The sequence below is a fragment of the Mastacembelus armatus genome, chromosome 9 (genome assembly GCF_900324485.2).
Source record: "Mastacembelus armatus chromosome 9, fMasArm1.2, whole genome shotgun sequence".
NCBI classification, from domain to species: domain Eukaryota; kingdom Metazoa; phylum Chordata; class Actinopteri; order Synbranchiformes; family Mastacembelidae; genus Mastacembelus; species Mastacembelus armatus.
In genome coordinates this window covers 13,684,896-13,708,567 of record NC_046641.1, presented here as the reverse complement: position 1 = coordinate 13,708,567, position 23,672 = coordinate 13,684,896, and the positions used below count along the sequence as shown (strand labels likewise).

Here is a 23,672-nt window from a genome sequence, read left to right as displayed (position 1 = left end):
TTCAACACAGCAGCGGCCTTTCAAAACAAAAGCATCTCGCAACAGCCGCTTGCCAGTTCTCAGCACAAACGAAACATCGTCACACCTACCTCGAAGAGAACTTTCCAGATCTTCAGCCTAATTTGAAAATGTTGCTTTAATGTCCTTATCGGAAGTGTTTTGTGCTGGAGAGCTTATTTTTCTTTCTTTCTTTTTTTCTTTCTTTCTTTCTTTCTTTCTCTTTCTTTCTTTATCTTTATTTTGTTATGGTCATTAGGATCTAGATCCATGGTCAGGATACTGGCCCTCGCCTTGCTTTCGCTAAACCCCAGTAGTCACAAACCGTTTAAAGACCCATGTGACCCAGCATATGACTTATTACTTCAATGTTTCAGCTTCATCATGCTCTGTGATAGACTGGTGATTTAGTCAGTTAGGATTGGTTCCAGCCCAACGCATCACCCCCGAGTGGTCAATTCAGGAACTGCAAGATATTAAATTTGTCAAACTGGCATCAATGCATAAAAAATAAGTGGAGTTTTGCAAAAAGCTCCAACCAAATCTATGATCATCATTGCTTTTCATTTGAAAGGTCAGACCGGAATGTTTTTTCTTTAAAGCCGGTTGTGTGTGAACGGTAACTAGGCAACGAGACGCTTGGTGCTTTAGGCAGACAAATTATTTTACATTGTGTTGGTCTGTTCAACTCAATCTGAAATCGCTCTGCGAAGCTGTTAAAAAGTGGGATTCATCGCCTGAAACGTGAAGTGTGTGTTTAGAGATCATGTCGGAGGCTGAAGGTAAAGAACATGAGCTAGTGCAGGACGATCGGCCGGAGGGTACAGAGAAACATAAGAATGAAGCAGAGGAGAGAGCAGGAGTCAGGACAGAAGAAACTGAGACTGACGAACTCGAGATGACTGGGGAGTCTCAAATCTACACCGCAACCAGAGACACGCTTTTCCCACAGAAGACAACTCAAACTAGACCACATGCGTTGGTAACGTTATGTCTCACATTAACACAATAAGTACTGATTGGACATTGATCCTCCTAAAGATGAGAGTAATCTGAGAACTGTCACTGACTTATAACAATACTGCAAATCTGCTCTTCATCCAGTTGCTAGAATGGGTATTTGGGAAGAAAGGCGCTCTTCCTGTCTTCAGTCTGCAAGACCACGATCAGCTGATAATCTTCTATGCTGGAGCTAATGTTGGGGTGATGTACAATTACACCTCCCACACGCAGCACATACTTCAGGTAAAAATTCCCATTTAGGAAACTGTCATCAAAAGGAGAGGAGACAGAATCTTAGCACATACCATATGTTTGATTATAGTAACATGCTGGTTTTATCATTGATTTCAAATGGCCTAACACATGCTCTTTGATGTTCTCAGGGTCACTGCCATCCTATTGCATCTACATGTGTGAGTGACGACAGACGCTGGATTGCAACAGCAGACAGGGGGACAAGTAGCACCATGATGATATGGGATTCCTACTCTGGGTAGCTCTTGATTGGATACACATCAAGGTGTTTTTATGAATGAACATTTATTCTTGATGGTAAACTCATGTACAATTATTCCAGTATTCCTGTGCATACGTTCTTCGATTGCCACCCTGAGGGGGGAGTCATTGCGATGGCATTTTCACAAGACACAAAATACCTGGTAACCCTTGGGGCTGAAAAAGCTCAAGTGAGTATATAAGCATGGTTAGAATGGATGCATTCAATTAAACATAAAGCTATAAATAGTGTTGTTTTCTATGTCATTGTTTTATATATGTTCGTGAAATGCACACACTATTAATTCTAATTCTAAATATAACAAATTTAAGTATGATGGATTTGACAGCAAGTTGTCTTTCAGCAACACACTTAACCATATAATGATCTTTTCACAGTGTGTTTGTATTTGGGATTGGACAAATGAAACAGAAAAGCCTTTGTGGTCTACCACTATCAATCCTAAGCACAGTTTTCAAGTAGGTTTTTGTCTTCTATTAACATTTAATGTCATCACATGTTATCTAATGTTGTAGGTGTGGCATTTAGGAGATAAAACACTGAAATGTTGAAGTGTTTTTCAGGAGTACATCATCTTTAATCCAAACAATAGTGCTCAGCTACTCAGTGGCAGTGAAAGCCAGGTGTTATTTTACAGCAGGGTATGTCCATCATGTCTATTCGTGTGTATTGATGTACTTCATACAGCTAATTACAATACAGCTGTGTATTTCTGTTGGATTAATCAACTGGTCTATTTTTAGGCACAGGGAAATCTGAAATACATTTCTCTAACATATAAGAAGGTAAACACAATCTTCAAAATGTTGACTTTTTTTATGGCAGTGAGTATTTTAATAATTTATGCTGTTTTTTTCTGTTCCCTTCTGCCTCTGTATTTATTCAGCCTTCTTCCCAAACTGTCAACACAGCTGCTGTGCCTCTCACTCGATCTGTATTTCATTGGGGTAAGCCTCAGATCCTAACAGCCACTGCAACAGGCAGCCTTTTGATGTCAGATGTGAAGGAAGACTTAGCTCCAAACCAACACCTTTCAACAAACAAAATCAAGATCATTGACCTTCAGAAAGATCCAATCACTTTTCTCACTGTAACTGACAGGTAATCAGATCCAGACAGAATCATCATTGTTGCCTTTTACTTGCTGATTATTTACTAATCTCTGATCTCTCTTTGCCTGTGTTTCATTTTTTATCACAGCTGTTTTGTAACTGGTGACACTCGAGGCCATGTCAAGTTTTATGATGGAGCATTCATCCTTCTCAATTTGTACAGTGCTGCCAATCTGGATACTATCGTTTCCATTTCCTTTTCTAAAGAGTATACAGAAGGATATGTGGAGGACTATACTTTGGAGGAAAAACCATCAATTATCAGGTCAAAGAAATGCACTCTGCTATTTCCTCACTCTGGACTCCTTTGTCTAGCAAATTAAATAACCCAGATTACTGTTACAGACTAGCTGACCTCTGTGTTTCTGCAGGAACTTTGTTGTGTCCACAATCAGTTCCACAGTAGTGCATGTGGATACAAAGAATGGCACCTCTCAGATCCTTCTGCATGAAAATTGTGACCCCTTACATGCCGTAGCCTGCCACCCTAAACAGCCAACTGTGGCCATGGGCAGTCAAAGGGGCATTTTAAAAGTGTGGGACTATAACAAGAAAGTGATCGTCTGCAGCAGGGTCTTCAAGACGAAGGAACCAATTCAGTGTATGACTTTTGACCCTCAAGGTAAGCAAGCATGTCTACTGAATATCTTTGCCACAGACTAAAGTTGTTCCATGTAGCCAGTGTTTTTTTAACTGCTGCATGAATTTGTCATTACATGCTGCAACATAAAGAGCCTTTCCTTTCCTTTTTTGTTTATCTATAACAGGATTATACCTGGCAGTTGGCTTTGGCAGTGGAGCTGTTCATATACTGAATGCCTGCACTTTAGAAAGTGAGCCAGAGGAGGGCTTCCATCACACTAAAGACAGCATCCATCACATCACTTTCTCCTCAGACTCAAAGTACCTTGCCACTGCGGTGAGCGAAGTGTTTTTTATTACCAAGTGAATTACGTCTGAACTTTACTACAGGCAACAATGTTTCTGAAAAAGGGTTTTGTGAAATAATACTATCGAATTGTAATTATGAAAGAAAAGAAATGATTGTGGATTACAAATCTACAATGATATGTTTTAACATTTTTATAACTTCAAGAACAACATGTATATTATTTCCTTGTTCACTGTTAGGATGCTGGAAACGCAGTGATGGTGTTCCACTTGCAGACTAATGAAGGGTCTTTGCCTTATTGGATGTATCTGGGCAGATACCGCTCCCACTACAGACCCATTAAAGACCTTCTTTTCGGGGTTCACCTGGACAGCACCCAACCCAGACTGCTCTCTCTGGGAATGGATCGCCGACTGGTTCGTCAACTTCGTCAAAGTTGTATGACTGTGGATAATTTTGGTCTTTAGTGATGCTGTTTCATTTGTGTTTTTCATATGCACATGTGGAACTGAATACTAGGTGGAATATGACCTGGAAAACAGTGATGTGAACCAGCTCCTTGTCTTGAACTCAGAGCGCATCGAGCAAAGTGCTATACCAATGTGCATGACCTGGTATCCTCCCTTCACAACTGAGCAATTCCTTCTCATTGCTTCAGACCAGTACAAGATGAAGCTTCTCAACAGCACAACCAAGATGTGCAGGTCTGTGAAATACTGTGAAATATGACTGTAACATTTGTGCTGACTGCAAATTAGTGGAAAATATTATGCCATGTGTTCTACAAAATCAGAAAGACGCTCCTCGGCCCAGTATATGGCTCTCCCATTAAGAAAATAGCAGTTCTTCACAAATCTAAGGACTCCGATAAAAGCTCATATTATATGGCATACATCACAGAGGACAAGGTGAGTGCTGGTATTTCTTTGTAGTATCTTAAGTAATCTGCATTACTTTGATTGTGTTATTTTTAATAACCTTTCTTATAAAATCAAAATATGTTTTTTCTGTATGTAAAATATCAAATTTATTATTTTTCAAAAATAAACCTCTGATGTTTGTCTTTTATTGTGTTTTATTAACACAGACATGCGGTGGTGCTCATCTTTGGTTATTCTGGTTGAGTTTATGATCATTTTTAACTAATTTATTAACCTGCTGCTTGTTGTCAGATTGTTCAGTTGAGAATAAATTGGGCAGGTATATGCAGAGGGAACACTTGCATAACATAAATTTTCTGACTAAGCAGGTTTTCTGAGCTATATAAATAACTGCAAATAACATATTGTCAAATTATTCAAATGATTCTTTGTGAGACATACTCCTGGACTCTTAACCATGCAGAGATTTTGTTCGGTTTTTAGCCCAATGTTGTTTTGGTGAAAACAGTGATTCACGTTACTGACATTACAAGTAAGAATGTGTTGCATTTCCTCTAGGTGGGTCTACAGATTTTACCTGTGGATGGCAACCCCTACAAGTCCAGCGCACTGATCTGCCATCCGACAGGGGTGTCTGCTTTTGCCTGCTCCTACGACAGCAGATATATTTTTACAGCAGGAGGATCTGACTGCACTCTCCTGTCATGGGAGTTAAACCTAAAGTAAGTTTTAATAGTAATAAAAAAACACAGAGGAAATGTATGAGCAGCATAATTGTGTGTCCTGAAATTGATCTTGTCTCTTTATGTGAATGCAGTGCATTGGAGGCAGCAGCTGCCTTGGGAGGAAAGGGCCTGGTACCCTTCTACAGTCTTTTAAATGGAGGGAGAGAAGGCAGGTTCTACAGGGTGAGTTCAAGGTTGTCCTTGTTCCATATGACTGCTGAGTGTTCATCAAGGTTACTGTGTTATTTGCATGTTGATTGACTTGCAATCACACATTTCTTGTTTTCACAGAAATATTTGACACTTGCGTTGCAAGCTCCGAGCCAAACTGGCATAATGCAGCTCAGCAACAAATATACTGATGGACCATGTTTTCTCTGCACAGTGACAGTTTAATTGTTCTATATATTACTTAGATGTATTATCACTTGATGTCAATGTGGTTCTAGAGGAACAATTCATATTTATTATTATTACTTTGGTTTACTTGAATAATGTAGAGGTGTTACTATTTACCACTATGACAGTATAGGTCTGTCCTGTTTAGTAGAGGTAAACCAACATAAAGGACTCATAAAAATGTGTGGGTGGCCATGTTGAACATTTGATGCCAAATCTAACATTTAACATACAAATGTCTCCATATGCTAATGGAGAGCACGGCTCTGGGTTATACAAGGCCACAATATGACCATGTCAGCTTTTAGATGGAGTTGGCATAGCTGAGTGTTAGAAACTCATTTCTGAAACTGAAGTTTCATTATTCTGGGCTTTTGTATTTTTAGGAGATTGAGGACTTTTTCTATTACTGCCAAATCCATCACCAAGGCACTGACTCAATGGAGAAACATCAACTATCTGACAAAATTCCCCTATCAGCAGTCCCCTTTCTGATGAGAGCACTGGCCTACTTCCCTACAGAGCAAGAGGTACAAACAATGTCATTTTATCGGACAATGAAAACATTGCATTTAAAAAACAAACAAACTAAGAACTCTAGTAACCAGACACGATTATGATTTATGCCAGATAGAAGACATGCAAAATGAGGTCAAGTTCAGCAAATATGCCGAAACGGGAAAATATGTGACCGACATTGACCTGGAGGAGTTTATCAAGCTGTATATTAACCACCGGCCAGCCTTCGGCATCTCCATCGATGACCTTGTTCAAGCTTTTCATGTCCTTGGAAACCTTGACAGTAGAGGACGACCTGTTCTGCAGAGACATGAGCTCCTGGAACTTATACAGGCACGAGGTATCCTGCAGGCTACTCATTCAGAAAAGGATTAATTGTTTTCTGATGTATTACTCTCATATTACTGAGAAACATCTTGATCCTGATTCATTTTCCACACACAGCTAATATGTATTGTCAGCGACGGCCAACATATCCATAATTTTTATGTAATCTTTTACAGGTGAGCACATGACAGAGGAGGAGGTAGCAGAGTGTTTCACTCTACTTTCACACCTCAATATGGAGGAAGAAGAAGAAGAGGAAGAAGGAGAAGAAGGAGCAAGAGGAGGGGGACAATTTGAGCATCACATTTCTAAATCTGACAGTATGTGAAAGAAAAATTCTCTCACAAAAAATAACTATAAGAATGACCATAACAGCTGAAAGACATTGTCATCTTCTGATGTGTGCATGTGTGTGTGTGTGTGTGTGTGTTCAGGTGGAGATTCAGAATATACACTGGCATCTGTGATCCCAGATGAGATTTCTCTGGAGACATTTATGGATCACATCTTGTGTTTTCCACCCTCAGCAGAGCAGAGGGACAGGTCTTGTCCTCCAGAGTGATGAGAGCAATGCTTTGTTTGCTAGTTTAGGAGACGCTGTGTTGATGACTAGCCTCAGACTATCTGCTTCTCTTTAAAAAGGTTTCTCTGCAAAACATATCCTACCATTCACGTCCTAATTTTCATGTATTTCAATTTAAAACATGTATAATAAATATCAACATTAAGCTAAAGTTGCAAGCCCACCTTTGTGACATCCATCCATCATCTATACCCGCTTATTCCTGTTTAGGGTCCCAGGGATCTGCTGGAGCCTATCCCAGCTCTCTTTGGGTGAAAGGCAGGGGTACACCCTGGACAGGTCACCCGTCCATCACAGGGCCACATAGAGACAAACAACCTCACACACTCACACTCACTCCTATGGGCAATTTAGAGTCACCAATCAACCTGACATACATGTTTTTGGACTGTGGGAGGAAACCAGAGTAGCTGGAGAAAACCCACACAAGCACAGGGGGAACATGCAAACTCCACACAGAAAGGTCCCTGGTGGGTTTTGAACCAGTAACCTTCTTGCTCTGAGGCAACAGTGCTAATCACTCAGTCACCATGCTGTGCCTTAGTGACTAGCTATGTAAAAAAAATCTACTTCGTATGGAAAAATAGTAGATAAAGTAAATCCATCTTTTATTGATATTCCACATTTAATTTGTAGGTACAACCTTATGAAATGCTGAAAATGCCTGTTGATCACCAATCTTGCCAAATACTGTTTTCTTTTACTTGTAATGGAGTAGTTTACATGTATTGGGTCCCCTGAATATGAGACTATCCAGCACCTTGTTGATCGTGGCCTGTCTGCGACCTGTCGCTCCAGGTTTATTTTGAGTTCGTTAGTGGGCGGGGTTATCACACCAACCAATCAGAAACTGTTAAACTGAGGCACTTCCTGCTCCGGGTAGAAGAGGTTGCGAGTAGTTTTTTTGTCAGCTGGTCCATACGGGTGCTAGCTGCGTCAACTATCTATGAAGACTAGTTAAGTTGGGTCTTTATCACCAGCACCGAGCTTTAAAATGAGCGAACGGAGGATAAGAACTTTACGGGACGATGCCGACGAGCTTTAACTAACTGCGTTCGCGGGCCTCATGAAAAGGGGAGTTTTATTGTCCTAGCTTGGGGGCTAACGTTAGCTGTTTGTCTGACCGTCATGGCTACTACTGAGATGTATCAACGACAGAAATACCACCGACGTCCACCGGCGAGCGTAAAGCAGGAGCAGGATGACGACTCGGACGTGGAGGAGACTAACCTGGGCCTGAGGAGGACAGACGGGCTGGAGACTCAGATCATTCACAGCGGACACTTCATGGTGTCGTCACCCCACAGCGAGCACCCCCCGAAGAAAGGCTACGACTTTGACACTGTAAACAAACAGACCTGTCATACCTATCACTTCGGCAAGGCGAGCATGTCGCACCTCTCCATAGACGCCTCACTGACCAAACTCTTCGAGTGCATGACTCTCGCCTACAGGTGAGTTATAGCAGGCACCGACACCCCGTATTTACTGTAGGAAGAGGCGGTGGATGTCCTGACCGTATCAGTGAAGTCAAACAAGGGACACACTGTGAAATTGCAGTCACGAGTCTTTTTTTTTTTTTTTTCTTCCAACTTCCTGCTTGATCACACATGACTTGTAGTCGGTTAATGGGGATTGTGACAGAAACAGTCAGACTCCAGCTTAAATACAAGAGCCAGTGTCTGCAGTCACAAGTACCAGCATCACGTGCACAAAGCGCAAATATATATTAAATAAAGGTAAATAACTGCAGACAAAATGCTTCATTTGCTGATGCATTAATATACATGTGATTCTTGCAAATAATCAATACAAATGCAAATCTATTAAGTGAGTCTTTTTTAACATATTTACACACACACACAGGTGTGTGTGTATATAAGGTTTTGGCCTCGTCCTAAGGATCACCACAGCCTGGTGGGATATGAAATATGTTCTGCTGCACATGTTTATATTCAGGAGAGTGTTGGCATGTTTGACGAAATTGGTTTTAGCTGAGCTAATAAAATGTAAACTAGTGCAAATACAAGTAGAGCTTCAATGTAGCTGATGTTTGCAAATAATTAGATTAGATTCAACTTTATTGTCATTTAGCAGAGTACAGGTACAGAGCAAATGAAATGCAGTAGATATCCAACCAGAAGTGCAAAGAAGCATTAAGTACTAAGTGCAGGTAGAGTATGGTTGTGTAGACAGTAGAGATGAATAATGTACAGTGTATAGATAAATAAATACAGGTTTACCATATAACTAATATAACTAATATATATGTACAATATATTGCCCGGGTATATGGGCAGGCTATGGAATATTAAAAAAAAAAATATATATATATATATATATATATAATGTATAGTATGGGGTGTTAGCAGTGCAAGTCCTGGGTGAAACAGTGTAGGAGTAATGTAAACTGATAAACAGTGCAATACAGTCAATGTAAACATGTAACAGTGCAAATAGTAAAATGTAAACAGGTTACTAGAAATAGCTTAAAGTGCAAATGCTAGACAGGAGGTGAAGTTTTGTTCAGCAGTGCTACAGCCTCTGGAAAGAAGCTGTACCTGAGCCTGCTGGTGCGGGAACGCAGGCTCCTGTATCGCCTGCCAGATGGGAGTAGGCTGAAAAGACCATGATTTGGGTGGGTGGCGTCCTTGACAATGGACTTGGCTTTGTTTGTACAGCGTTTATGATATGTGTCGTGGATGGAGGGGAGTTGGGAGCCAATAATCCTTTGAGCAGATTTCACTACTCTTTGCAGTGCCTTGCGATCAGCAGTGTTGCAGTTGCCGTGCCAAACAGAGATGCAGTTAGTGAGTATGCTCTCAGTGGTACAATGGTAGAAGTCTGTTAGAATCCTAGAGCATAGGTGAGCTTTCTTCAGGGTACGTAGGAAGTGAAGGCGCTGATGCGCCTTCTTCACCAGACTGGAGGAGTTGAGGGACCAGGAAAGATTTTCAGTGATGTGTACTCCAAGGAACTTAAAGCTAGACACACGTTCCACCTCAGCACCGCTGATGTGGAGGGGGATGTGTGCCCTGCTCTTGGCTCTCCTGAAATCCACAATGATCTCCTTGGTCTTCTGGATATTGAGTGCCAGGTTATTGTTTTTGCACCACAAAGCTAGTTGCTGAACCTCATCTCTATATGCCGTTTCATCCTCCTCTCTGATCAGGCCCACCACTGTGGTGTCATCTGCAAACTTGATTATAGCATTGGAGCCATAAACAGGGGCGCAGTCGTGGGTGAAGAGGGAGTAGAGCAGAGGACTCAACACACAGCCCTGCGGCACGCCAGTGTTCAGGGTAATGGTGGAGGAGGAGAGACATCCTATTTTAACAGTCTGGGGTCTGTTAGTGAGGAAGTCCATAATCCAGCTGCAAAGTGAGTTGCTGATGCCAAGCTGGCTGAGCTTGGAGATCAGCTTGGAGGGGATCACTGTGTTGAATGCTGAACTAAAGTCAATGAACAGCATTCTGACATATGTATTGGGACTGTCCAGGTGGGTGAGTGCCAGATGGAGCACTGTGGAGATGGCATCCTCTGTTGATCTGTTGCGTCGGTAGGCAAATTGATATGGGTCCAGTGTAGCAGGCAGACATGACTTCAGTTTGGAGAGGACCAGCCTCTCAAAACACTTTGCAATTATGGGTGTCAGTGCAACCGGGCGGAAGTCATTCAGTTCTTTGGCTGTAGACTTTTTAGGCACCGGGACAATAGTGGCAGATTTGAAACTGTGGGGGACTGTTAAGTGGGCCAGAGACATGTTAAAGATGTTGGTGAAGACACCAGCCAACTGCTCCGAGCAGGTTCGCAACACACGTCCGGGTACTCGATCAGGTCCAGCAGCTTTCCGAGCATTCACCCTGCCCAGAATGTCACAGACCTCTGAGGTGGAAAATTGGAGTATGTCCTCATCTGGTGAAACGGCTGGCTTGAAGGCTGTCTCCTTGTTTTCCCAGTCAAATCGAGCATAAAAGTGGTTCAGCTTGTCTGGGAGGGAAGTAGAGGAGGGTAGGGGCGAGTTGCAGGGGGAATCGTTGGTGATTGTATGTAGGCCTTGCCACATACGCCGGGGGTCAGAGGAGTTGAAGTGCTCTTCAATCCTTTCCTTGTAGGAGTGTTTGGCCCTGGATATTCCTTTCCTCAGGTTGGATCTGGCTGAGCTGTACGCCTCCTGGTCTCCCGACCTGAAGGCTGCATCCCTAGCCTTGAGGAGAAGGCGAACTTCTTTGTTCATCCAGGGTTTCTGATTAGGGAATAGTTTCACTGTTTTATGTGTAGTCACTCCCTCTACACACTTGTTGATATAATCCAGGACAGAGTTGGTGTATGTGTGAATGTTTGTTTGGGAGTCCGTGGTGGCGTCGGAAGCAAACATATTCCAGTCAGTGTGCTGGAACAGTTGTTGTAGAGTGGAGTCTGCATCTTCCATCCAGACCTTAACAGCTTTTGTTGTTGGTTTCACACGTTTAATGACTGGAGTGTACTTAGGCAGGAGAAACAAAGAGAGGTGGTCGGACTGACCAAGGTGGGGGAGGGGTATGACTTTGTAGGCACCAGGCACATTAGTATAAACATGGTCCAAGGTTTTATTGTCTCTAGTGAAGCATGAGATGTTTTGGTGAAATTTAGGTTGAACAGTTTTTAGGTTGCAATGGTTAAAGTCCCCAGTGACAATAAAAGCCCCATCTGGGTGTTGAGTCTGAAGCTTGTTAATGGCAATGGAGAGTTCTTTCATTGCTGCTTTGCTATTTGCGTCAGGTGGTACATACACAGCGATAGCAACAATGCAGCTGAACTCACGTGGAAGGTAGAAGGGTCTGCATTTGATGGCTAAATATTCCAGTTCAGCAGAACAGTGGGTACTAACAGTGACGCAGTCCGTGCACCAAGTTTTGTTTACATAAATGCATAAACCGCCTCCCCTGCTCTTACCCGAAGCCTCTGCCGTCCTGTCCGCCCTGAAGACAGAACGTCCTTCTAGTTCAACCACGGAGGATGGGATGTCTTTGCTAAGCCAAGTTTCAGTGAAAAACATGATGTTACAGTCCATAAGTCTTTTCTGTGTGAGGGTCCAGATCTTAAGTTCGTCCAGCTTGTTCAACAAAGAACGCACGTTGGCAAGAAATATGCTGGGGAGTGCAGTTCGGTGTGGATTAAGCCTTAACCTAGCTCGCACTCCACCACGCTTACCCCGACGCTGTTTGCGGTCATGTCGCCGGCGGCGAGCATACCCGGTCGGGATAAGTTGTTCATCAGGTCGCGGCTGTCTGATCAACTCCGGGGGTAGATGGTCGAAGTTGAATGGATGATCCAAAACAAAGTTCTTGCAGCTTTTATGAATATCCAATAGTGTATATCTGTCGTAGGTACGGTTCGCTCGAATGTTTCGAGTGAGAACAAGTAGAATAGCCAGGTAAATAAACGCTAGATTGCAAAAGCTGGTAAGTCAGGTAAGTCAGAACAAAGGTTGTGCTAGGAACAGTGTACCCATGGTTCTTTGTTTGTGGCTATTGTTATTGATGCAGAGCCAGCTTTGGAGGTTTCCCTCTGACTTGGCCAACAGCACCTAATGGTTATTCTTAGACCAGGAAAGCACCACTAACAGTTATTGTTCTGTTGTTGTCTTTCATCCTAAAAGACATGAGTATTTATGTATATTACCCAGAGCAAGAACATTAATGCATCTGTAAAACATTGCTTTTCCAAGGCAGACTGGAAAGAAGAAAAATGATCTTCCCGATCATCATCTCCATTCCTGCTAAAATAAGGCATAAGCTTTAGTCATGCTCTTTGTCTTTATAATTCCATGCTGTTCTCCAGTTTAGAACCAGTGCTCTGTGGTTACAGTACTCACCACGTGGTTACGCAGTCACTGTACTGTTTTCATGAATTTTACACTCTACAGTCACACCAGTGTATGTGGATTAATTCCTCCATTGTCTGCTTGTTTTACATTTAGTAGCATAGGTGTGTTTGTGTGTGTCTGTTTTTTAAACTCCTTGTTCCCATGTTAAAGATTCAGCTACTCTGTAATGTAGGATTACTATTGCAACAACACATCATCAGTAGGGTAAAACTAACCCGTCATACGACGGTCTAATCCCAGCTCACGTTCCCTGCGACAGACTCTTGTTTGGTTTGCTTTATTTCTAGATATCCAACTGCTGGTCAAGGTGACCTGTACTTTTTTTTTCTTTTTTAAATTACACACTGTATACACTTGGATTCTCAGGCTAGAATTGAGCTTTCCTATTCTTTGGTAGAAGACAAATCACTATTTCAGTGATTTTTCCAGTGCACGTGTAGTTCATTTTAAACACTTTTTTCCAATTGGTATTTACACTAAAGAGAATGAACCAAGATCAGGCTGCTTTGTGAGTGGGGCCGTCAGTCATCACATGTGTAACTGCTGTCACCAAATGGTGCCCTGTTACCTTTTACACATGGACACTGGCTTAGGGTTACAGCAATCAAACATCACTTTTGGGTAATAAATCCTGTGGTCACTGCCAAATGTTATTATTAATCTTAAAATTAGGTTTATACAGTGGTTTTTATATTCAGACATTCTCCCTCCTTGTGACGTTATGAAGTTATTAAAATTGAGCAGCAAATTCAGGATAGAGCAAATTTGAGTAATCTAGGGAGTCATGTTACCATGGGACGCTGTAGAGGATATTTTTACATTTGTGGAATTTGTTTTTGATGCTGTAGAAGCATAGGAAAACACTGCAATCTTTTAGGGTTTGTTTATTGTTGAGGTGTTGCCAGATACCAGTGATCTACCTGAGTCACTTGTTAAACTGTTCCTTTGTGGTTTTTCTTTTCTTTTCAGTGGTAAGTTGGTATCTCCCAAGTGGAAGAACTTCAAAGGTCTGAAACTGCTCTGGAGAGACAAGATCCGCCTCAACAATGCCATATGGAGAGCCTGGTATATGCAGTGTAAGAGTTCCACCATGTCTCTCTCAGCTGTTTTCACACGGTGCAGACTGTAATGTTTACTATTTAATTTTTAAGTGATTTCATTTTAATACGCTATTTTCAAGTCAAGATGCAACACAACGGAAACACTCAACAATTAATTATCTGTTGCATGAAAGGTGGGGTAGGTGGTTGTATGATCATAGCTGTGATGTAGTGTTTATATTTAGAAGTCTATATTTCGGTAATTATTGCCTTCTGCAGGGCCCAATCTCTATTTGTCCTCTGATTTCGCATGTTGTTTTTCAACCTTTACGTAACTCTGTTTGCAACATACACTCTATTAACACTAACACCAATCTCACTCTATTAATCACTAACACTAACTTTATAACAGTCATGAACTGTTACAGCAAATAAATTGGGGCTGTTTTTTATCATGTCTTAAAAAAAGGAATGTAATCTTCTCTCCAGTCTAATAATGGTCTGTTTACATGCCATGAACAGTTTTGTGACAGTGCCCAATAGCAACTCTCAATCCTGTAACAAAAATAAACACATACTTGGTCGGGCTTTCCATGAGATATGAGCTGAGCTGTGACCTTTCACCTAAAGCTTCTCATGCTGGCAGGGCCTGTTGAAGCTGGAGTCTGAATACGTGATACATAAAGTCACTGTTACAAGATGTTGATTTTTTAAAAATTATATTGTAAATGATGGACACTAGGATGAAAAAAAATACTGTAACTGTGTATCTTCATCTGACAGTGACTGGTTATTTTCTCTACCCCTAGATGTGGAAAAAAGGGAGAATCCTGTATGTCATTTTGTGACTCCTCTTGATGGAAATATGGATATGGATGTCCACCGTCCTGCAGAGGTAAATGCACTTTGTTTAGTTTTTCCTTCATCACTTCCTTTCTTTGTGCCGTGTGTCTGCTTTAGTACACATCTCCCTCTGTCTCCTGCAGGCCATTGCCACCGAGGGGAAATGCTGGAAAAGAAGAATTGAAATTGTCATAAGAGAATACCACAAGTGGAGGACATACTTTAAGAAAAGGGTACTATAGTGTGATTTTTTTTTTTTTTTTTTTAAGTTATTGTCAGGGTAATACTGGGCAATATGGAAATCTTTGTTTGACACTGTTACATTAAATATTACATCACTAACTTTGTTTTATAGTTACAGAAGCACAAGGACGATGACCTCTCAAGCTTGCTTAAGGTATGCAAACCTGCATCTTGCTCTACTAAACAGTGCTGTTAGAGAATTCACATTACTATCAGCATCTGTTCAACCAGTTGTTGATTCTAATGGAAGCGAGCCATGCTAACTTAGGCACCTTCACATTAGTGGTGTTCTTTTTAACAAATCCTTACTGACTGTGCAGGCAACGTGCTTTTCACCGCTCACAACAGTTTAGTTGGTAACTTGCTAACTGACAGACATATAATTGTTTTTATGACTAATGTGTGAATTGGGTGTTAAAGTGCTGGAATTAGTTTAGCACCATTCCACATTAACTGTACTCAACATTGCATGCGTGTGTGTGATTAACTGGCTTGCTGGTTGCGTTTTGAATACTCGAAGGGGCCAGAGGAGCAGTTATTGCTGTTTGGGGAAGTCTCTCCAGACATACTCCGTTGTTCCTTTTATCAGGACGAAGAGACTCTTCCACGCCGCGTGCCTCGTAAACACTATGAAACACCCGCCCCTATGGAGATGGACCCCCTCTTTGACATGGACATGCTGATGTCTGAGTTTTCAGACACATTGTTCTCTACATTGGCATCACACCAGTACATAGCCTGGCCTAATCCAAGAGAGATTGGTGAGAAAATCTATTTCTGTTTCATTCATTCAGAGACATCTGAATCAGATTTTCAGCATCTTCCCGCTCAGTTGATTTAATAATTGGTTTTTGGTTAAACTCTTATTTTTGTATATTGTTCATTGTTTTGTCTGTTTTAGTTTTTTTTATTGTATTTTTATTTTGTTAAACCTATCTGAATTTTGTAACATTTAAATACGAGCGCTGCTTTGAGCTAGATGACACAGTAAGTTATGCCATTGTCTAAATACTTCCATGTTGTTCTCTTGCTTGCCCTTCCTTTGTCTCTTTACCTTTCGCAGCTCATGCAGGGAACGCAGACATGATTCAGCCAGGACTCATCCCCTTACAACCCAACCTAGACTTCATGGACTCCTTTGATCCACTGCAAGGTAGCAGTAAGGCACCACCCATAGCTGTAGCAGTACTGCACACACACACACACACACACACAAACACACACACACTAATGGTGCACACTTCACAGCAGGTGGCCTAGCCTAACACAGAAAGTAGTGTGGTTTTACTAATCTTTAGCTAACATAGAGACTCTTCTTCCAGACTTATTTCACAGCCTCCGTCAGCCTGTCTTCCCCTCTGTTTCCCCCACTGCATCATCTGTCACCCCTCTGCCCAGCAGCAGCTCTCAGTCACAGGTAAACACCGACCTAAGGCACACTCCCTAACACACACCACCATGATGAAAGTATTTTATTTATCCTAGATTTTAGACTTTTTTGCTCAGTTTATTGATTTTCAACACATTTCCTATAGTCCTTCTGTCTTAATGTAGTTCCCAAAACACTTAATGTAACATAATAATATTACTAAACTTTGTTTACCCAGCACTTTTCATATGGCTTGTTGCTCAAACTGCTTTTAGCATTGTTTTTTACCACATTATGAATTTGAGTCTGCAATGGAGCCCGCTTTACACAATCATGTGTTTTTCTAATAAACTATATAAAAGCTTAGAAACTGTAGTAAGACAGCTCTTTTGTTTAACCTGCACAAAAGCTAACCATTGAAGGGAGTGAGTGTGTTTGTTCCCTTTTCCTTTGTCATCCCTCACTAGGTCCAGTTATTGTCCTCTATGGAGCTTGCAACCAACCCCATCTCCACTTCTGGCCCCCTGCCCATCCCCTCTCCCATGGCCAGTCAAACCAGTCGACCAAGTGGTGATGGTAATGCTGCCTTTGTACCAAACTACGTGCCTCTGTTTCCTGGGCAGGTGGCGCCCAGAGATCAAGCAGTAGTTTCCTCAGTATCTCGGCCATTACCCCATGATCCTCTTGCACAGTGCCTCCCAGGTCAGGACAATCCCCCAGCCTCGCCCATGGTTCCCTCGCCCCTGAACAACACCTCAGCGCTGGATGAGACTGTAGCTCCATCTGTGATTACACACACAGCCTCCTCCACTGTCACACCCAGTGATGCCGCCACCACCCTCAGCCATGTCTCAGAGTATAGCTCCATATCCACACAACCTCAGCCTCCTCCGTCCCAACTCCAGTCCATGGCTCCTGTCCAACACTCTCAGGCCTTTGCCCTACCTCGCCCCTTTCAGTCATCCAACGCCATCAAAAACCGCCCTGTGCAAAGGATTGCTCCTGCTAACACCCTTCCCACATCACACCTCATCCTCACAGGTCTGTTTGTGATCTCAACATTAAGATATTGATAGAATATTTTGAAGAAAATATGTTGATCTGGCAATGGAGCTGTGTGTCTTAAACTCAGTGACCACAAGATGTCACTAAGGCCTTTGTATTTAGCAACAAGGGTGTCTCCTGCTTTCATTTTAATAGAACAGCTTACCTTTGTTAAATGTAACAAAGGTAAAATATTAAATTGTGAAATCTTGCGCCTGAAACCTGTTCAAAAAGGTTAAACCCTGGGATGACCACATTCCTCGAGGGCCACTGTCCCGCTTGTTTTCCAACTATCTCTGCTCTTTCCACTGCTGATTATTTGGATCAGGTGTGTTCAGCCAATTAGTAGCTGGAAGACACCAATTCGCAATGTCTTTCCCCACTCCACCCTCATTTGAGATGGTATCTTCCAGGTTCTGATTGACTGAACACACCTGATGCAGGTAATCAGCAGTGGGAAGGCCAGCGATAGTTTGACAAGCAGGGCAGAGCAGGGACCCTCGAGGACTGGAGTTGCCCACTCCATTCAACTTCAATTCCATGTATTTTATTTATATAGCACCAAATCACAATCATATCAAGGCACATTACAAAAAACAAAAACCAACAAATCCCTTATGAGCAGCATTTGGTGACAGTGGAGAGGAAAAACACCCTTTAACGGAAAAAATCTCTAGATGAACCAGGCTCAGTCTGGCCGACCATCTGCCTTGACCAGATAAAACCTTTTTAGACTTGACCAAGTGTATAAATGTGTATAAAACTAATACTGTGGCGACTTACTGTCAGTGCTCATTCTCTCAGCCCCTTTCCCAGGTCATGCCAATGTGATTGTTACACCACCTCTGAAAGCAGATGTGGTCCCTAATACGGGAGTGGTCATCACTCCATCCCGCCTTGGAGCGGTATGTTTTCAGCTCTGTCACCGTCGTTCTTTTCTTACATTAAAATGAGTCTTGAAATGAATGAGTTGCCAGTTAAATTTACATAACCGCAACATTTTAATCTGTTCAGTTTGATCTGATCACAAACATTTACTCTTGATGTATCCCAGGCTCCTGGATTTCATGTTGTGCCTCAGACGCAGAAGTCTCCCCAACCAATCGTTCCTAAAGAAAAATCGTATTCATCGAGCCGTAAAAATCAGAAAGTTTCCTCTAGTGTTGGTGAGCATTCACTCCACTCAGAGAGCGCATTATGACTCCAAACCTGCCACATCGCTCAAGTGCTGTTGTTTTGTTTTGTTTTTTCTTCAGTTCATAATCAGCCTGGGTCTGGCCAAGGATCACCATGTGTGTTAGATCAAGTCTCTAGTTCCCCGTCACTTATCAGCAGCAGTACAGCTCTGGTAAAGAACGAACAAAATCAGGTTTGTGTTGGTGTGTGGTCATGTTTCTTAACAAAAGTCATTTGTTAGTATGAGCGCTCAGTTCTTGTGAGCCCTTTGTGTGGCCTTCACAGCCTTATGCTATACTGGAAATGTTTTTCAGAGCCTTTAATATCAATGTAAAAAATTAATTAACAAAAACTGAATTTAAAGCCTACACTACACTATCACTAAGCCTCTGTGTACTGTTTTCACAGAGCCGAAGGACCACACACATATCTGCTGAGCAAAAGAGACGATCAAACATAAACATCGGCTTTAAAACGCTGTGCAACCTGGTACCCACTCTAAAGTCACAATCAAATGTAAGTAGGTGCAGCTGTGTGTTTTCATAAATTGGTGTCTCGTATTGTTCTAAATATTTCCTTTGCTTTCTCCCTTCCGGTCATATTCATTAACTTGCTGCATTTAGATCAGTAATGCAGTCACATTGCAGAAGACAGTGGAGCACATTGGGAAGCTCCAGCAGGAGAGGCAGCAGATGCAGGAAGAAGTCAAGAGACTACGAGAGGAGATAGAAGAGCTCAACACCTCCATTAGGTATGCTGAGACCTCGCCCTCTGTATGGTATATAAAAGTTAGACGTACACTGAACCCGTAAACTCTTTCTGTCTCCTGTCGCTGCTTAACCACAGCTTGTGTCAGGAACAGCTGCCTGCCACTGGGGTGCCCATCAGGCGGCATAACTGCGACCACATGCAGGAGACGTTCAATGAATATGTAAAGAATCGCACTCTTCAGAACTGGAAGTTCTGGGTTGTATCCTTCAATGTAACATCTCTTACACGGTTCTGCTGCTTATTAATAATACACGGTATGGCCTGTTTTGTTTGCCGTAAAGGTAGACCTACTATAAGGTAAAGGTTGCACAGCTGAAAGTAAAGGTCATACAGTGACTGGATTATTTAAAGTATTAATGCAAATAACTGAAACATCATGAAAATGTTTGTATGTTAGAAGTATCACTTTCTTGTTTATGCTAAATCATCATCACGGTATTGTTCTTGTGGCTGTCATGAATTTCCTGTTCAGGAAGGAGCCACTCCTAGAGGAAGCCACAGGTGATGTATTTGTTGACAGGGACTGATATTATTTATGACATAGACCCCTATGTTTTTTTTTTTTTAATCCCTATATACGGTGCAGTGTGCAGTAAACACATTAAACTAAGACAATGCAGAGACTGCATTTCGATAAGGGATAAGCCTGTGAGTACTGTTTAAATGAATAACATAGGATTTATTTGTTGCTTACTTCTCGGTTTATGCAAACTACAGAATGAAGCATGAACTGGTCGGACTATAGCAACAGACATGTTAGAGCCCAGTGCTTGAACGGCTGCTCAGACAGAATGACATACGTAGTATAGCTGACCCTTGACCATCATCAATTCCAGTTCAGCATCATTATCAAGCCTCTGTTTGAGTCATTCAATGGGATGGTGTCAACTACAAGCAGAGCAGAGCTGTGTCAGACTACAATGCAATGGCTTGACCGCCATTGCTCACTTCCAGCGCTCAGACCAAGTAAGTGAAAGACCACTTCCACCACACACACACACACACACTTTGGCATACAGGCACACAAAGATAATGCACATCACCACCCGTGCATTTACACGCATTCGTGTAACCAGACTATGCAGAGCAGCCGGGTTGCATGGGTAATCAGAGAATATGTGAGCGGACAGGCATGACTCTGGCTGATTTGAAAAAACTAGTCAAATGTTTAGTGTGACAACATGCTTATTTAGACTGGCAGAGGCTACTTTGTGTTAGTTTCTGGTTTAGTTGACTTTTATTATTTTTTTATTATTAATTATTTCACACATCGCTCTGTCTAATGATCTCTCCCTGTCAGAAAATGGAAAAAAAAACACCCCATTGTTTGAGTGCTTGTAATATGGTTGCAAGGGAAATGATCAATAGGATTTCCAACCCAGAAGGGACTTCCTTCTAGCTCCAAAGTGTTAGATTACAACTCACTTTCGCTTTCTGTCACTTCTGTTTTAGTTCTTTCTAGCAATGATGGCATTGCAGGAAATGTAATAGTAGCATCTCACCTTTTAATAATAAGTTCAATCACTCCAATCAGTGGAGACTATGCTTTCCAAAAGTTTTTCTTCACCTCTCACTTTGTCAAAATAATATGCTTGTTTTCATGACTCATGACACGATAAGACGAAGTGACATCAGAAGATTTTTATCGATCAGTCACAGTTTTTTTCAGTGTTGGAAGCTCGAGCTGCACCCCTGCAGGAAACCTAAAGATTATAAGGTTATCGGCCAGGCTTTTTATTCCACTTGTAGTGGGGCTGTCCCCTCAAATTGATCTTATCCATCAGATTGATCTGCTGTCAGATTTTAAAATCCCCCTGACTCATTGTCCTCAGCATACAGGGGTGTTTAATGCAGCAGTAATGTAAAGGTCCTGATAAATGCTGAATTTGCATAACGAATGGGAAAACATTAAACATAAAATTTTGCTGCACATTAACACTTAAAGAACAAAAAAAAAATTTTGCATGCCGGAAGTTAGTTTGAATTTCCGAACGTCACGTTAAATTTCGCTTTTCGTCTCACGGCCTTGTGGCGGCTGGCGGCTGATGTTTGAGCTCAGCTCGACGAACAGTAAATGTTTTTGTTTCAATGTTTCTCGGGTCTGTCTGTTAACTAATCATTTACCAGTAAGAACATTTCACAGTTTGGTATCACCTCCTTACACAATAGTATAATTATTATTACTTAAATAAGATGAAAACCTTGAAGCACTCCGTAATAGCTAAGAGGAAGACATACCAATTTTAAAATGTAAACAGTTGTTTTCACCAAAGAGAACTTTCATAAACCCACTCCACACTACCTGCCTCGTACCAGCTTGACTCACTGGACATCCTGCCACATTCACTATACATTATTAAGTTGACTATTAATAATATAGTATTACATTTATTAAGTAACACTATAACAATGTTGCATTACGCATGTGACCAAAAAATAAAGAGTGAAGTTGCCGGTGTCATATTAGACCCAAGGCTTCAGAGGTGATGTGCTGAACTGAGCTGCCAATTATAAATCAAATTGGAAAATTGTGAATCCATGATTTGCCTACTGTGTGGAACAACAGTGCAGTCAGATTGGGGTTATTCAGTCATGTTTGATTTGTTTTTTTTTTTTGTTTTTTTTTTTTTGTCTAGTGGTGCTGAGTACACTCCGCCAGCTGAGCACAACCACCTCCATTCTCAGTGATCCAACCCAGCTGCCTGATGAAGCTATTCAGGCCGTCACACACACAGACGTGTAGCCTCAGTGCCCGACAGCCAACAAAATCACATATCACTAATTGAAGTTGAAGCCATTCAGCAAGGCCACGTCTTCCACAGAGATATAAATGATGAATGCAAGTTAGGTCTGGATTACTTTTGCTCTGTATGTAGTGTGCATACATATTTGTTATGTTGTACTCTGATTATTGAGAATACTGCATTATGTTTCTAATTATCATTGTAATTACATTTATAATAACTGCAGTACTTACACCTACTTTGATGCTGGTGCTTGTGGTTTGATTTTTTTTAAACAACCAAATATATGTAAGTTTAAGTTACTTTCATAATGTTCAAGCACTGTTCAAAAAAGGGAAATATTGAGCGAGTGTTTTTGTTTGTTTGTTTGATTGTTTGTTTGTTTTTTAGTGTTGTCTCTGAAGCTTCACACCAGAACATTATAGCCAAGTTGATCACTTGTTGGTTTCTCTGTACGTAATCTGTACCAGAAACATGAGAGCTTGACTACATTTTCAATCCTTCATTTACTCAGGTAAATGCTGTGTTGCGAGTTGAGGTTCCGTAGTATTTTCCTTCATCGTTTTCCGTCCATGCTGAACTTCTTTCTTCATACTTTGCTTGCTCTGCCCATTTCCTTCAAGCCTTTCAACTTCAATTTACACCAAAAAGCAGTCACTTTAAACACACTACTTACGTGAGTTCCTACTGGGCAGGTCACAGCATAATGGAGTGATATTACTTACAGCCCTCATAGGGACTGAAATAGCAGTACAGATGATATATAGCTATATCATATATATATATATATATATATGTGTGTATGTATATATATATATATATATATATGTGTGTACAATATTCTTATGTACAGTGTTATGGATTCTTAGCTGAATGCACAGTAGCTGTAGCTCTTTTCTGATTGTTGGTCACTCAGGGCTTCGCTGGTGAGCGTTATTTTCCATTCAGCTATGAACAAATCAAGTCGGGGCCTTTCTCAGGCGAAAGATGTTTTTATGTGTAGAGGTACAGGTTACATCACGTGGTTTAAATGAACAATGTTTTCTTCTGCTCGTGGCTGCAAAACTGTAGAGCTCGTGTTGATGGCAGACACGAACATCGGAGTGTGTGAATGTGGTAAACGGGTAAATATTGTAGAGTGAGCTTGTGTCTATTTACAAATTTACCTTTGCAAGAGAAAAGCACATGAAAACACAGAACATGGAAAAAGACCAAAAGCCATATCAGACAGTAGTTTACTCGTGCTTTTAGTTTGTCATGTTACAGGCGTCATTGTCCAGAGCACTCAGCTTTGGAATGAAACACTTTGCAGGTTTAGCATGTGTGGCCTTAAGGTCAAAGTGCCCTTATCTGTGAACTCTGCAGGCTGATCTGTTTTTTTTTTTTTTTTTAATTTGGTCAGCACTCCTCAGGCAGACATGGATTTGTGACTTGTGTTTTTTTTTTTTTTTTTTTTTTTTTTAAATCTCTGCAGAACATCTGAGTTTACAGTAGCTGAAGGCACCATTTTTTATTTGAAGGCTGTGCAGCTTGTTATTTTGTGTGTGTGTGTGTGTGTGTGTGTGTGTGTGTGTAGTCTTGTATGATAGATTGATATGCTGGTGTCTTAGACATTTTAC

At 41.4% G+C, this 23,672-nt stretch overlaps 2 protein-coding genes across 7 annotated transcripts; both read left to right on the top strand.

Annotated features, from left to right (window-relative positions):
• Positions 1-615: 615 nt before the first annotated feature.
• Positions 616-7,042, top strand: cfap251 (cilia and flagella associated protein 251). 2 transcript variants are annotated; one of them, XM_026321847.1, is made up of 20 exons: positions 616-979; positions 1,102-1,242; positions 1,383-1,492; positions 1,577-1,685; positions 1,894-1,974; positions 2,080-2,157; positions 2,260-2,301; positions 2,403-2,617; positions 2,717-2,893; positions 3,000-3,250; positions 3,396-3,547; positions 3,760-3,936; positions 4,040-4,224; positions 4,314-4,428; positions 4,960-5,123; positions 5,219-5,309; positions 5,912-6,055; positions 6,156-6,384; positions 6,548-6,691; positions 6,806-7,042. In XM_026321847.1, the coding sequence occupies exons 1-20, from the start codon at positions 764-766 to the stop codon at positions 6,931-6,933; spliced, it is 2,949 nt and encodes a 982-aa protein (XP_026177632.1). In that variant the 5' UTR covers positions 616-763; the 3' UTR covers positions 6,934-7,042. The 2 variants fall into 2 exon arrangements, with proteins under 2 accessions (XP_026177632.1, XP_026177633.1); XM_026321848.1 differs by having other exon boundaries at positions 956-975.
• An 800-nt stretch (positions 7,043-7,842) lies between these two features.
• On the top strand, positions 7,843-22,398 carry mlxip (MLX interacting protein). 5 transcript variants are annotated; one of them, XM_026321628.1, is made up of 17 exons: positions 7,843-8,408; positions 13,793-13,899; positions 14,673-14,758; positions 14,850-14,939; positions 15,062-15,103; positions 15,539-15,710; positions 16,013-16,105; positions 16,272-16,366; positions 16,786-17,359; positions 18,167-18,267; positions 18,417-18,528; positions 18,619-18,731; positions 18,947-19,054; positions 19,162-19,289; positions 19,385-19,508; positions 20,146-20,275; positions 21,946-22,398. In XM_026321628.1, the coding sequence occupies exons 1-17, from the start codon at positions 8,083-8,085 to the stop codon at positions 22,050-22,052; spliced, it is 2,508 nt and encodes an 835-aa protein (XP_026177413.1). In that variant the 5' UTR covers positions 7,843-8,082; the 3' UTR covers positions 22,053-22,398. The 5 variants fall into 5 exon arrangements, with proteins under 5 accessions (XP_026177413.1, XP_026177414.1, XP_026177411.1 ...); XM_026321629.1 differs by having other exon boundaries at positions 15,470-15,710; positions 16,013-16,102; positions 18,179-18,267; XM_026321626.1 differs by having other exon boundaries at positions 15,470-15,710; positions 16,013-16,102.
• Positions 22,399-23,672: the final 1,274 nt, after the last annotated feature.